This window comes from Bos taurus, chromosome 1 (assembly GCF_002263795.3).
Source record: "Bos taurus isolate L1 Dominette 01449 registration number 42190680 breed Hereford chromosome 1, ARS-UCD2.0, whole genome shotgun sequence".
Classification (NCBI taxonomy): Eukaryota; Metazoa; Chordata; class Mammalia; order Artiodactyla; family Bovidae; genus Bos; species Bos taurus.
In genome coordinates, this window is record NC_037328.1 from 66,033,959 (window position 1) to 66,050,226 (window position 16,268).

At 39.4% G+C, this 16,268-nt stretch overlaps 1 protein-coding gene across 4 annotated transcripts in view; it reads right to left on the bottom strand.

The window, feature by feature from the left end:
* The window catches only part of POLQ (DNA polymerase theta), a 250,619-nt gene extending 234,595 nt beyond the window's left edge, over window positions 1-16,024 (bottom strand). For all 4 annotated transcript variants that reach the window (XM_059887918.1, XM_010801194.4, XM_002684789.6 and 1 more), the window contains exons 1-6: window positions 15,743-16,024; window positions 15,101-15,280; window positions 10,893-11,023; window positions 9,272-9,428; window positions 7,100-7,208; window positions 1,673-1,892 (exon numbers count right to left, since the gene is read on the bottom strand). In XM_059887918.1, coding sequence (XP_059743901.1) covers window positions 1,673-1,892; window positions 7,100-7,208; window positions 9,272-9,428; window positions 10,893-11,023; window positions 15,101-15,280; window positions 15,743-15,923 — 978 coding nt within the window. In that variant the 5' untranslated portion in view covers window positions 15,924-16,024. The remainder of the gene's footprint in view (window positions 1-1,672; window positions 1,893-7,099; window positions 7,209-9,271; window positions 9,429-10,892; window positions 11,024-15,100; window positions 15,281-15,742) is intronic.
* Window positions 16,025-16,268: the final 244 nt, after the last annotated feature.

Consider the following 16,268-nt stretch of genomic DNA (forward strand, 5'->3'; position numbering starts at 1 on the left):
ACAGGGTGGAGGCAGAGACATGGTAATAGAAGATTAACAGGAGAGTAAATGACTTTGCTTACTGATACATTTATTGAGGTAACCAAGGCACAATCGAATGAAATTTGGGAGTACAGAGCAAAGCAACTAAATAAGATTCCATACCAGGCATGCAGAAGCTACAAATACACCTATGAGTGTACTAAAACACATGAATTTAGTCCTATTTCCAGTTCTAAACTTACCCTTAACTATTTCAGTATTCAGAGGCACAGATCTACATTTAAAATAGATGCCTCATACCAGATTCAGTCCTTTAACTTCAGGACTGAAGACTCAGCCCTAGAAAAATACTCTGAACTAAATGTTTTAAAGTGTATTTATCAACCACTTTCTAGATGCTAGGCAATTTTTTAAATCAAATTTCATCCTTAAAACACTAAAGACAAATATTATATCCATTTTATAGATGAAGATACTATGGAGAAGTTATAGAATTCAACTATTATCACAGCCACATCAAGTATCCCTATATAAAGTATCAGAAATGGGTCTTTCTGACCCCCAAAAATGTTTTTTCTACTATCATATACATGGGGTCACAAAGAGTCAAACATGACTGAAGCAACCAAGAAGGGCACATATTGTACGTATATCACTTAATAAAAGGTCAATTTTCCACATTAATGTAAACAAAGCCATAAGAAAATCTTTTCCAGTTAAAAAGAAATATCTATAAAATTTTATTATTTACACTTATAGGAAATGATTACATTTAAATTGAAGACAACTACATTTCCTCTCTCACCAACACCACCAATTATTTCATGGAACCAACTAGGTTAACAACAGGAATCCTTCTAATGGATATGTAATGCACATCCAGCTACTTTGCAACCCCCAGCTTAACTCAAAAATTGTTAACAACATGCTAGAAAATGCAATAAAACACAACAGTACAGGTGGTAAAAAATTACTGTGGACAGTGACCACAGATATGAAATTAAAAGATGCTTGCTCCTTGGGAGAAAAGCTATGACAAACCTAGACAGTGTATCAACCTAGAGGGGTGGGACGGGGAGGGAGATGGGAGGGAGGTTCAAGAGGGAGGGGATATATGTATACCAATGGCTGATTCATGTTGAGGTTTGACAGAAAACAACCAAATTCTGTAAAGCAATTATCTTTCAATAAAAAAAATTAAAAAAAACAAAAACAAAAAGCAGAGACATCACTTTGCCAACAAAGGCCCATAGTCAAAGCTATGGTTTTTCCAGTAGTCATGTGAGAGCTGGACCATAAAGAAGGCTGAGCACCAAAGAAATGATGCTTTTGAACTGTGGTGCTGGAGAAGACTCTGGAGAGAACCTTGAACTGCAAGATCAAACCAGTCAATTCTGAAGGATATCGACTCTGAATATTCATTGGAAGGATTGATGCTGAAGCTCCAATGCATTGGCCACCTGAGGCAAAGAGCTGATCCATTGGAAAAGACCCTGATGATGGGAAACACAGAGGGCAGGAGAAGGGCAACACAGAATGAGATGGTTGGATGGCATCACCAACTCAATGGACATGAATTTGAGCAAACTATGGGAGACAGTGAGGGACAGGGAAGCCTGGCATGCTGCAGTCCACGGGGTCGCAAAGAGCTGGACACAACTTAGCAGCTAAACAACAACAAATGACTTACCTTCACTTGCAGCATGGGTTGAAATTCCCTCACAAGCTTCATTGAAGAGTCATAAATTGAATTTCCAATTTTTATGGATTCCAGCAGTGGTACAGGGCGAAAGTCAGTGTGGTAGAGTTCAGCATTCAACCAGGAAGCCACAAGCTCCAAATTTGGAAGAGTAGCACTCATGCCAACAATCTGCACAGCATTAGACAAAGGAATGGCTAAATCTGCCTGGCTGCGAAAAACAAATGAAAATGATGTTAAAAGACATATACTATTAATTTCAAATAGTGCTAACAATATTCTTGGCATGTCTTTTGGTACAAATGTGCATAAATTTCTACAGGATATACACCTAGGAATAAAAGTGTGTTGGGTCATATAGTGTATTAAATTTTATTAATGTCAAACTACTGGTTTTTTTTTAGATTACATATATTAATGAAATCATACTGTATTGGTCTTTCTCTGTCCTAGCCTCAAGGTCCATCCATGTTGTAGCAAATGGCAGAATTTCCTTCTTTCTTATGGCTGAATAATATTTCACTGTATATAAATACACCATTCATCTATTGGTGGGCACTTAGGTTGCTTCCATATCTTAGCTATTGTAAATAATGCTGCATTAAACCTTAGTGCGCACATATCTTTTTCAAATTAGTGTTTTTGTTTTCTTCAGACAAACACCCAACAGTAGAATTGCTGGATCATACAGTAATTCTGTTTTTAATTTTTTGAAGAATTGCCATACTGTTTGCCATACTGTTTCCACATGGTGGCTGTACCAATTTATTTTCCCATCAAAAGTGCACAAGGTTTCCCTTTACTCCACATCCTTGACACATTTATTATTTGATGTCTATTTTGGTAAGTCATGCTGACAGATGTGTGGTGGTATCTCAGGGTTTTCACTTGTAATTCACTAAGGATTAGTGATGGTGAGCAACTTTTCATTTGCCTGTTGACCATTTGTAAGTCTTCTTTGGAAAAGTGTCTACTCATATCCTCTGTCCATTTCTTAAACAGTTTTTATGTTGGATTATATGAGTTCTTCATATATCTTAGTTATTAATACCTTATGGGATACATATTTGCAAAGATCGCCCATTCAGTATACAGCCTTTTTGTTTTGCTGAAAGTTTCCTTCACTGCAAAACTTTTTATTCTAGTTTGATGTAATCCCACTTATCTTTACTTTTGTTTCCCTTGCCTGAGGAGACATATCCTAAAAACATTATGTTGATAAAAGCCAACATCTAAGACCATCAGTTCACTGGCTCAGTCATGGCCGACTCTTTGCCACCCCATGAACTACAGCACGTCAGGCCTCCCTGTCCATCACAAACTCCCGGAGTTGACTCAAACTCATGTCCATTGAGTCAGTGATGCCATCCAATCATCTCATCCTCTGTCATCCCCGTCTCCTCCCACTTTCAATCTTGCCCAGCACCAAGGTCTTTTCCAATGAGTCAGAACTTCGCATCAGGTGGCCAAAGGACTGGAGATTCAGCTTCAGCATCAGTCCTTCCAATCAATATTCAGGACTGATTTCCTTTAGGATGGACTGGTTGGATCTCTTTGCTGTCCAAAGGACTCTCAAAAGTCCTCTCCAACACCACAGTTCAAAAGCATCAATTCTTCAGAGCTCAGCTTTCTTCATAGTCTAGCTCTCACAGCCATACATGACTACTTGATAAACCATAGCTTTGACTAGATGGGTCTTTGTTGACAAAGTAATGTCTCTGTTTTTTAATAAGCTGTCTCGGTTGGTCACAGCTTTTCTTCCAAGGAGCAAGCGTCTTTTAATTTCATGGCTGCAGTCACCATCTGCAGCAATTGTGGAGCCCAAAAAAATAAAGTCTGCCATTGTTTCCACTGTTTCCCCATCTATTTGCCATGAAGTGATGGGACCAGATGCCATGATCTTAGTTTCCTGAATGCTGAGTTGTAAGCCAATTTTTTCACTCTCCTTTCATCAAGAGGCTCTTTAGGTCTTCTTCACTTTCTGCCATAAGGGTGGCATCATCTGCATATCTGAGGTTATTGACATTTATCCTGGCAATCTTGATTTCAGCTTGTGCTTCATCCAGCCCAACATTTCTCATGATGTACAATGCATATAAGTTAAGTAAGCATGGTGACAATATACAGCCTTGATGTACTCCTTTCCTGATTTGGAACCAGTCTGTTGTTCCATGTCCAGTACTAACTGTTGCTTCTTGACCTGCATACAGATATCTCAGAAGGCAAGTCAAGTGGTCTGGTATTCCCACTTCGGTGATCCACACAGTCAAAGGCTTTGGCATATACAGCAGATGTTTTTCTGGAACTCTCTTGCTTTTTCGATGATCCAATGGATGTTGGCAATTTGATCTCTGGTTCCTCTGCCTTTTCTAAATCCAGCTTGAACATCTGGAAGTTTACAGTCACATACTATTGAAGCCTGGCTTGGAGAATTTTGAGCATTACTTTACTAGCATGTGAGATGACTGCAACTGTGCGGTAGTCTGAGCATTCTTTGGCATTCCTGTTCTTGGGGATTGGAATGAAAACTGACCTTTTCCAGTCCTGTGGCCACTGCTGAGTCTTCCAAATTTGCTGGCATATTGAGTGCAGCACTTTCACAGCATCATCTTTTAGGATTTGAAATAGCTCTACTGGAATTTCTTAACCTCCACTAGCTTTGTTCGTTGTGATGCTCCCTAAGGCCCACTTGACTTCACATTCCAGGATGTCTGGCTCTAGGTGAGTGATCACACCGTCGTGTTTATCTGGGTCATGAAGATCTTTTTTGTACAGTTCTTCTGTGTATTCTTGCCACTTCTTCTTAAAATCTTCTGCTTCTGTCAGGTCCATACCATTTCTCTCCTTTATTGTGCCCATCTTTGCATGAAATGTTCCCTTGGTATCTCTAATTTTCTTGAAGAGATCTCTAGTCTTTCCCATTCTGTTGTTTTCCTCTATTTCTTTGCATTGATCACTGATGAAGGCTTTTTTATCTCTCCTTGCTATTCTTTGGAACTCTGCGTTCAAATGGGTATATCTTTCCTTTTTTCCTTTGCCTTTCACTTCTTTTCATAGCTGTTTGTAAGGCCTCCTCAGACAACCATTTTGCCTTTTTGCATTTCTTTTCTTGGGGATGGTCCTGATTACTGCCTCCTGTACAATGTCATGAATCTCCATCCATAGTTCTTCAGGCACTGTGTCTATCAGACCTAATTCCTTGAACCTATTTGTCACTTCAACTGTGTATTCGTAAGTGATTTTATTTAGGTCATAACTGAATGGTCTAGTGGTTTTCCCTACTTTCTTCAATTTCAGTCTGAATTTGGCAATAAGGAGTTCATGATCTGAGCCACAGTCAGCTCCCGGTCTTGTTTTTGCTGACTGTATAGAGCTTCTCCATCTTTGGCTGCAAAGAATATAATCAGTATTGACCATCTGGTGATGTCCATGTGTACTCTTGTCTTGTGTTGTTGGAAGAGTGTGTTTGCTATGACCAGTAAGTTCTCTTGGCCAAACTCTGTTAGCCTTTGACCTACTTCATTCTGTACTCCAAGGCCAAATTTGCCTATTACTCTGGGTATTTCTTGACTTCCTACTTTTGCATTCCATCCCCTATAATGAAAAGGACATCTCTTTTGGGTGTTAGTTCTAGAAGGTCTTGTAGGTCTTCATAGAACCGTTGAACTTCAGCTTCTTCAACATTATTGGTCGGGGCATAGACTTGGATTACTGTGATATTGAATGGTTTGCCTTGGAAACGAACAGAGATCATTCTGTCGTTTTTGAGATTGCATCCAAGTACTGCATTTCGGACTCTTGCTGACTATGATGGCTACTCCATTTCTTCTAAGGGACTCCTGCTCATACTAGTAACATATAATGGTCACCTGAGTCGAATTCACCCATTCCAGTCCATTTTAGTTCACTGATTCCTAAAATGTCGATGTTCACTCTCGCCATCTCCTGTTTGACCACTTCCAATTTTGTCTTGATTCATGGACCTAACATTCCAGGTTACAATGCAATATTGCTCTTTACAGCATCGGACCTTACTTCCATCACCAGTCACATCCACAACTGAGTGTTGTTTTTGCTTTGACTCCATCTCTTTGTTCTTTCTGGAGTTAGTTCCCCACTAATCTCCAGTACTTTGTTTTCTCAACATTCAGAAAACGAAGATTATGGCATCTGGTCCCATCACTTCATGGGAAATAGATGGGGAAACAGTGGAAACAGTGTCAGACTTTATTTTTGGGGGGTCCAAAATCACTGCAGATGGTGACTGCAGCCATGAAATTAAAAGACGCTTACTCCTTGGAAGGAAAGTTATGTCCAACCTAGATAGCATATTCAAAAGCAGAGACATTACTTTGCCAACAAAGGTCCGTCTAGTCAAGGCTATGGTTTTTCCTGTGGTCATGTATGGATGTGAGAGTTGGACTGTGAAGAAGGCTGAGCGCCAAAGAATTGATGCTTTTGAACTGTGGTGTTGGAGAAGACTCTTGAGAGTCCCTTGAACTGCAAGGAGATCCAACCAGTCCATTCTGAAGGAGATCAGCCCTGGGATTTCTTTGGAAGGAATGATGCTAAAGCTGAAACTCCAGTACTTTGGCCACCTCATGTGAAGAGTTGACTCATTGGAAAAGACTCTGACACTGGGAGGGATTAGGGGCAGGAGGAGAAGGGGATGACAGAGGATGAGATGGCTGGATGACATCACTGACTCGATGGACGTGAGTCTGAGTGAACTCCAAGAGTTGGTGATGGACAGGGAGGCCTGGCGTGCTATGGGGTCGCAAAGTGTCGGACGTGACTGAGCGACTGAACTGAACTGAACTGAACTGAAGGGCATAAACATATCTGAAGAATGGGAATATAATCAGAGGATAAACAAAAACTAAGGAGGGTAAAGGAGGAAATTGGCTGGGGTGAGTAAAGAATATAAAAAAGAACTAGATCTTCATTTTCCATAGTAAAGTCAAGATATAATGTGTAAAACTAAAAAACGTAAGTAACTATATTTAGAGATATCACTGTAAGTCAATTTTTTAAAAAGCAGTAAGAGTTGAAAATAGTTACCTTTGGAAAGTAGAGGACAAAGAAATGTTATTTTTCATAATTAGCATTGACTATTTACATGTGTGTATAGTTAACAAATACAAAAACTGGATTTTAAAAATTCTATCATAAATGTGGTGAGCAAAAATTTAAGAATGTTTTCATTCTAGAAAATAATCAAATTATTCTACCAAAATAATCTAAAATCACTCCTAGACTTAAGTACTTCTTTTGGAAAAAAAATAAACTGCTGTACATGAGTTTGTTCTAAATAAGTATGACCCTCCTTTAATGTATTTAACAACTATTTATTAAACACTTTTGCACTTTCTCAACATTGTTTGGAAACTCAAGAACTTAACTATTTCAGGTACTTACCATGATGCTGATTTCTGAGTAATATAGCAAATCTTGGTCAGCAAAAGCTCCAGTAGATACCCTCGGTGAGAGTCTCCCAACATATGTAATTCATCCACAACCACCATTCCTAAAGAGATTTTCCAGATACTAAGTTTTATAGAATCTCACAATTAAGAATTTTGAAGGACTGAGTATCTTAATCTTAGACTATAAATAATTGTTATTACAGTACATTGCAGGTAATACAAAATTCAGATGCTTAACTGGCAACCTTGTAAAATACATGTACAAAGAAAATTAAAGACATCCTTGAAAATTATTCAGTGGATTGACTTTTCTATGGGGAAAACAACCAGGGCAACCATCCTGATGTTAGCAAGTGCATAGGAAAACAGAATCAGATCAAGAAGCAATAAATGATTTTAAGGGGATGGTTTTGTTTGATTATGGTAGACTAGGGACTCACCCTACTATAAAACATAAATATAATAATTCTCTTCTCCTCTACTTGGAGAAACTAGTCTATTTGGAATAATGCTCAAGAATTACCAAAAATCTAGTTATCAACCAATGCCTCATTTAAACATTTTAATTTATGTGTGCACTGGTGTCCTCTGACCCAGCCCAAATTCCCCTATGAAAATACAGATCTTTCAGACTATTTCCTAATGACACATGATGTTCTTCTTCCTTATCAGTAAGCTTTTTCAAAATCATATTGTATGATGAGTTATTTCAGAATTCATTCATTCATCCAAAAAATATTTATTCTATATAGTGTGCCAGGCACTGTGCTAAGTGTACTGGATATAACGCTTAACCTGATACAACACAATCTGACAATTCTGATACAAACTAATGAATGTGATTCCTCTCTCTAAGCTTGACAGAGCAAAGCCCATGTCTAATTAATTTTTTATTTCACTCCCCACCTCTATCCTACCCTAATTTTACCATTTAAGTTCACCAAAATAACATGAATAACTGATATTCTTGCAGTTTCCATTGTTGTTAAAATCATTCTCTTCCTATTCCTACCTCTACATAGTGAGCTTTCCCAAGTGGTTAAAAAAAAAAAAAAGGATTAAGACAGAACAGTCCCAAGCTCAAATACAGTGCTAATTTCTATAGCTCCCTACCATCAGTCTGCTAAATGGTAGTCTCTGGGTCCAGGCCTGATCTAGATATCATAGTACCAGAATATGATAATGAATACATATACATTAATTGCAGAGATGGAAGATTATTTCCTTCTATTCGTGGTAAGCTTTATCAAGAAAGAAGCAATGAAAAGTGTCTTGAGGACTCAAAGATAATCTTTATGTTTTGTAAAGTGCAAAAATACAAGTTCAGTTCAGTTCAGTTCAGTCGCTCAGTCATATCCGACTCTGCAACCCCATGAATCGCAGCATGCCAGGCCTCCCTGTCCATCAACAACTCTTGGAGTTCACTCAGACTCACGTCCATCAAGTCAGTGATGCCATCCAGCCATCTCATCCTCTGTCGTCCCCTTCTCCTCCTGCCCCTAATCCCTCCCAGTCTTTTCCAATGAGTCAACTCTTCACATGAGGTGGCCAAAGTACTGGAGTTTCAGCTTTAGCATCATTCCTTCCAAACAAATCCCAGGGCTGATCTCCTTCAGAATGGACTGGTTGGATCTCCTTGCAGTTCAAGGGACTCTCAAGAGTCTTCTCCAACACCACAGTTCAAAAGCATCAATTCTTCAGCACTCAGCCTTCTTCACAGTCCAACTCTCACATCCATACATGACCACAGGAAAAACCATAGCCTTGACTAGACGGACCTTTGGTAGCAAAGTAATGTCTCTGCTTTTGAATATGCTATCTAGGTTGGTCATAACTTTCCTTCCAAAGAGTAAGCATCTTTTAGTTTCATGGCTGCAGTCACCACCTGCAGTGATTTTGGAGCCCCAAAAAATAAAGTCTGACACTGTTTCCACTGTTTCCCCATCTATTTCCCATGAAGTGATGGGACCAGATGCCATGTAAGTAGAGTCAATAACATCAGAAGGATGCAAAACGTTTTTTAACAGAGTTCCTAACATTACAGATGCCAATTCTTACCTCCAGAAGATGACACACATTAGAATAAAACATAAGATATACAGAAATCATAATGGCTCCACACCATTCTATCAAAAACAGAGAAAGTATACACTTATTTACTTACCTAAAAGATCCATCTTATTTTCCTCTATGAGGCGATTGATCAGACCATTGGCTCTCTCAATTGTGCAGACAGCAATATCCAAAGAAGAGAAATGCCTTGTTGGGGAGGTACTGCCCATGTAACCATCTACTTTTATTCCTACTTCCTGAAATAGACTCTAATTTGAGTAAAACAGAAAAATAAGAGTTGAAAATTTATGAATATTGAATTGGTTCTTTCCCCAAGCATAGATATAAGTATCAAAAGACATTTATCAGACAACTGGTGCTTATTCCTGGTCAAGGCACATTGGTTCTTTTTAGAATCAAACGCTAAAAATAAGATTTAGAATTGACAAAACTCAGTAGAGGGATTTTCTATTAAGACAGAGCTGAATAAAATGGCATACTTAATGAGTTCTACAAGTTCCTTATAGAAGAAAGAGCCTTACAGAAGAAAACAAAAATTACCTTAAGCACTAACATTTTTTATCTAATAAACAAGCAAGAAACTAGTTCCTTCTTTAACACTAATGTAATATGTTCAGAAACAAATTTATACTTCATGAGGAAAATATTTTCATTATCTCTCTAAAACCTAGTTTTTTTTTAATATAACAAAAGAAAGGGTTTCAAAACTCAAATGCAGTGGGTGGTTTTTTTTTTAGTTTAACTTTTAACTAACATACCTTCTCAATAAAAAGGATCCTTACATCATTTTCCTACTTTGGTCTAAGTTGAAAAGATGTTACCATGTAGAACCAGCTTTGTTGGCTATTTGGTCTCTGAAATAACGTTAAAAAAATTTACAGAACCATTGAATTTTAGAGCTATTCATTCAATAAAATGTTTCTGAGTATTTATTGAGTTAACCCATAGTTTCATTTTACCAATGAAAAATTGAATCCAGCAGATTACATGTCTGGCCTGAAGACATAGTTAGTGGCAAAACTGGGACTAGAACTCAGATTTTTTGGATTACCAGTACAATAATCTTGCCATTCCAAAAGCATATTTTTTCACGGCAGAAATAAGAATAAATTTTATTCTATTTAATGAAGTATTATACTTGTAAAAATGCCTTAAAAGACCATGTATCACACAAATATATACTGCTACTATTCATTTTTGCAGAATAGCAGAACAGAACACACAACTAGAGCTGTACATAAGCATCAATGGAGCCTGTTCTTCATCCTCTTATGTTCCCAAATGTTCCCTCAATTAGGATGGGATATGCTTCCTCAAACATACTTCCTTTCCATGCTTCAGCTTAGTCCTACCATTCACTTAAGATGTTGATTCTTAATCTGCACATTTATATGCTAATTAAAGCACTCTATTTTCTAAGGAATATTTTAAGTTTTTATATATTTTTCACCAATTACTCTTGATTTAACTGTCCTTTCTCTTTTACGCAGTAATTTTAAAGTTTCCTCTCATAAATGGTCAACTTTTAAAGCTACATTGGTGGTGTTTACTTGCTAAGTCATGTACCACTCTCTTGTAATCCCATGGATTGAGATGTAAAGAAAGAAATTTTATTTTCCAATTGCTTTTATAATTCTATTTCAAATGAGTAAAACCAAAGCTGCCAATAATAGGCCTTTCAAAATTTCAAACTTCGTAAAACAAAAAATTACCTGGAGATAGTATTTCTTCTCTTTAGCCACAGAAACAAAGGGTAGAATAAAAAGAGCTTTCTTCCGCATTTCCAAAACCCGCTTCAAAATAAGTAGCTCAGCAACCAGAGTCTTCCCAGCACTTGTAGGAGCTAAAAGATGTTATTCCACAAGATCATCACAAAAATGAGTAATATTTGATACAGTGCATTAATAAATGCTTTAAATCATATCCAGTGACTAAATAGCTCAAGGCTAACTAAAAAGCCTCTTGATGAAAGTCAAAGTGGAGAGTGAAAAAGTTAGCTTAAAGCTCAACATTCAGAAAACGAAGATCATGGTATCTGGTCCCATCACTTAATGGGAAATAGATGGGGAAACAATGGAAACAGTGTCAGACTTTATTTTGGGGGGCTCCAAAATCACTGCAGATGGTGACTGCAGCCATGAAACTAAAAGACGCTTACTCCTTGGAAGGAAAGTTATGTCCAACCTAGACAGCATATTCAAAGCAGAGACATTACTTTGCCAACAAAAGTCCATCTAGTCAAGGCTATGGTTTTTCCTGTGGTCATGTACGGATGTGAGAGTTGGACTGTGAAGTAGGCTGAGAGCCAAAGAATTGATGCTTTTGAACTGTGGTGTTGGAGAAGACTCTTGAGAGTCCCTTGGACTGCAAGGAGATCTAACCAGTCCATTCTGAAGGAGATCAGCCCTGGGATTTCTTTGGAAGGACTGATGCTAAAGCTGAAACTCCAGTACTTTGGCCACCTCATGCGAACAGTTGACTCATTGGAAAAGACTCTGATGCTGGGAGGGATTGGGGGCAGGAGGAGAAGGGGACGACAGAGGATGAGATGGCTGGATGGCATCACTGACTCGATGGACGTAAGTCTGAATGAACTCCGGGAGTTGGTGATGGACAGGGAGGCCTGGCGTGGGGTCACAAAGAGTCGGACATGACTGAGTGACTGAAGTGAACTGAACTGAACTGGACAACAATAACAAACTATCATTAGGGCTTCCCTGGTAGCTCAGTGGTAAAGGACCCACCTGCCAATAAAGGAGATGTGGGTTTGATCCCTGGGTTGGGAAGATCCCCTGGAGGAGGGAATGGCAACCCATTCCAGTATTTTACCCGGGAAATCTCATGGAGAGAGGAAACTGGAGGACTAGTCCATGGGGTCGCAAGAGTAGAACACAACTTTAGCAACTAAAGCACCACCACCTATCATTTGAAACCTTTATAACCCTGAAATGCCCAACTTTAAACCAGCTTTCTAAATACTCTCCCAGTGAAAAACAGAGACAAAGAAATCTTTATATCAGCAATAAATGATGAATATTACTGAGTACCTAGCTTACACCTAAAGATCGTTTCCTTTAAGTACTGAATAGTTAAAAGCCCTGCTGTGAGGAAATAAAAAGTTTAAATACATTGTAATAGAAGCTATGATAGACGCTGAAGGACAAGAGCTATAAGGGTTTATGGAAAGCAAACAGAACTTCAAAGGAGCAAAAAAGGGAAAAAGAAAGGAATCCCAAGCAGAAAAAAACAGCATGTGTAAAGATCTAAAGGAAAGTTGGTGTATTCAGAAGATGGTAATTGAATGCCTGAAACAAAAAATACAAGTAGGTAGGTAGGTTTAGTCAGTCAGTCATGTCAGACTCTCATGATCCCATGGACTGTAGCCCTGCCAGGCTCCTCTCTCCATGGGATCTCCCAGGCAAGAATACTGGAGTAGGTTGCCACAAGTAGGGCAGTAAAAGAGACATGAAAGTGTCACAAGAAAAAAAGCTTTATAATCCTACCACGTAAGAAATTTATATTGAAAGCAATGGAGAGTGATTAGTGAGTTAGGTGAACGTGAAAAGGAGTGACAAATTCATAAATGTCCTTTACAGAGTTCACTTTGGCTGCAGAAGCAAAGGAAGAGCAGAAAGAAAAGATTCAGTTCAGTTCAGTTCAGTCGGTCAGTCGTGTCCGACTCTTTGCCATCCCATGAATCGCAGCACATCAGGCCTCCCTGTCCATCACCAACTCCTGGAGTTCACTCAGACTCATGTCCATCAACTCGGTGATGCCATCCAGCCATCTCATCCTCTGTCGTCCCTTCTCTTCCTGCTCCCAATCCCTCCGAGCATCAGAGTCTTTTCCAATGAGTCAACTCTTTGCATGAGGTGGCCAAAGTACTCGAGTTTCAGCTTCATCAGTCCTTCCAATGAATACCCAGGACTGATCTCCTTTAGGATGGACTGGTTGGATCGCCTTGCAGTCCAAAAGACTCTCAAGAGTCTTCTCCAACACCACACTTCAAAAGCATCAATTCTTCGGCGCTCAGCCTTCTTCACAGTCCAACTCTCACATCCATACATGACCACAGGAAAAACCATAGCCTTGACTAGACGGACCTTTGTTGGCAAAGTAATGTCTCTGCTTTTGAATATGCTATCTAGGTTGGTCATAACTTTCCTTCCAAGGAGTAAGCATCTTTTAATTTCATGGCTGCAATCACCTACTGCAGTGATTTTGGAGCCCAAGAAAATAAAGTCTGACACTGTTTCCACTGTTTCCCCATTTATTGCCATGAAGTGACAGGACTGGATGAAATGATCTTCGTTTTCTGAATGTTGAGCTTTAAGCCAACTTTTTCACTCTCCTCTTTCACTTTCATCAAGAGGCTTTTTAGTTCCTCTTCACTTTCTGCCATAAGGGTGGTGTCATCTGCATATCTGAGGTTACTGATATTTCTCCAGGCAATCTTGATTCCAGCTTGTGCTTCTTCCAGCCCAGAGTTTCTCATGATGTACTCTGCATATAAGTTAAATAAGCAGGGTGACAATATACAGCCTTGATGTACTCCTTTTCCTACTTGGAACCACTCTGTTGCTCCATATCCAGTTCTAACAGTTGCTTCCTGACCTGCATATAGGTTTCTCAAGAGGCAGGTCAGGTGGTCTGGTATTCCCATCTCTTTCAGAATTTTCCAGTTTATTGTGATCCCACAGTCAAAGGCTTTGGCATAGTCAATAAAGCCGAAATAAATGTTTTTCTGGAACTCTCTTGCTTTTTCGATGATCCACCTGATGTTGGCAATTTGATCTCTGGTTCCTCTGCCTTTTCTAAAACCAGCGTGAACATCTGGTTACAAAGCTATTGCATAATCTAGAAGATGATAGTAAACTAGGTAATGTACCCAAGAACAAACAGTATTGATCATAATCAAGATATATGAAGTAACAGACACTGGACCCAGTGATAAATTTATGCAAGTTGGTGACCAGAGTTATGAATGACACCCAAGTATTTAAGCAATTGAAATTGTCAGTGCACTCTACAACTACCACTAACTGCCACTAGCAGTTAGTAAAGAGTACTTCCTATGTGCCAAAAACTTTTCTAAGCCCACAACCAGGCACTCATGCTTTCTATGTGCGCTCTCACTCCCTCTCTCCTCCTGTCTCTCAAGTAACCTGCAAGGTTACACAGCCAGTAAACAGCCTGAACTTGTATCTTGTTGTTCGGTCACCAAGTCGTGTCACACTCTTCGGGACCTTATGAACTGCAACACACCAGGCTTCCCTGTCCTTCACTATCTCTGGGAGTTTATTCAAACTCAACATACCCATTGAGAATTTATATCTATTGATAGTAAATTTCCTAGCTATTTTTGGCAGCCATAATGAAAAATCTGGATAACTCACAACTTCAGAGAAAACTGATCTTACCAAGTGATTAGATTCTAAAGTCAGTATTCTAAAGACCGATGGTTAAAAGTTTTATAAGTCAAAATTACTTTTGAAAGCCCATATAACCTTTCATAAAGTATATTATTACATAGGGTTTTATGTATATACTCCTGTATGAGCAGGTCAACTTATAAACAGATATGTATTGTAAAATGTTCACACACTGAAAGGCAACTGAGATCAACTGTGGGAAGAACACATTTACATCTCATACTGCATGCTCACACTGGGATGAATGTTTGTTCAGAGGAAAGGCAAGCAGATAACTCTCTTTAAACTGCAGGGGTTTTGCCTTTCCCCACCCCACCATATAATGGGATTTTCATAACTTAGGTATGCATATTATGAAACTTTGCTTTTCATATATTTTAAGACTTTATCTAGTTATAAATTTCATGTGCCTTACCTCAGTAGAGCATTCTTTACATTCATAATGCCTTAAAAATGGTACAGAAATTAATTTGCACAAATTTGAATACCTGAATAGACTAAATTCTTTCCTTCCAGGACTTGTCCAAGCAAAAGGCACTCTGCCTGCCATTCAAACATCTTTTTTACACCAAAACTGTGATATTTCTCCAGAACCGCTGTAGGAAGTCCCCAATTTGCCAACAGCAGCTTGTCTATTTGATCATCAGGAAACGTCTGCTTGCATTCCCCTTTTGGGGAAAAAAACAAAAAACAGAAAAAGTAAGGAAGTAGTTAGTTTTAACGTAAGACTTCAGTAATTAGCCTTCTACTGAGTTTTGAAATTCCTACGTGTTATATATAACCTGCCATAAAACACATCCATATAAGTATCTGTAAGGAGTACTGGCACTATTAGGCGTGAATCCCTTACAGGTGATGAGATTTGGCCAACTAGTAAGTTGTTTCTGTAAATAAATGTCAAAAGAATAAAAACCCAGAAACCACTTGAAGACTAATACCAGGAGGTCTCTGAACACGGACTAAAAGCTCTTCCTTGTCAACAGAAAGTGACATGCCGCTCAGGGCCGGAGTCACAAACTGAGAAAGGGAGTAGGAGCCGAGCGGGTCCTGCAAACGAGCGAGCTCCGCGTCGAAAGGACACCTCGCGACTAGTAGCCAGGCGGAGCTGCCCACGGAGTGTCTGGGAGTACCTGTAGCTCCGGCCGGCCGGCGCCCACGATCCTTCAAGCTGCGTCCCAGGCCCGGAGGTGGGCTCAGCACCGGCCCGGAAAGGAGCAAAGGGCTGTCACTGCCGTCAAAGCCGCTTCCCGACGAGGAGTTTAAGTCTGATGCTGAACGTCGCTGTTTCCCACTCCAGCGCGTTATATTCATCGCGAAATCTTCTCCGCCATTCAGGGAAACACAGAATCCCAGCGTCCTCCCACTCGGGAAAAACTGACCCTGGCGACAAATGCGGCCGCCATCTTCCCGCCACGGTTTTCAAACGCAGGCCTCCCAGCCCGCCCCGGGACCATAGAGTTCCCAGTGGCGAGAGTAGCCCGAGGACCATAAATTCTTGGGGAAAGAGCGGCTCTCGCTAGGTTTAGACCTCCTGCGTCTCTCTTGTTGATGGTTAGTGTAATAGAAACAGAGTTGGACCTAGATTAAACGGGGGAAAAAACAGGCTCAGTATATATAATCTCTAACTATAATCATACTGGCTTAAAATTTTTACTT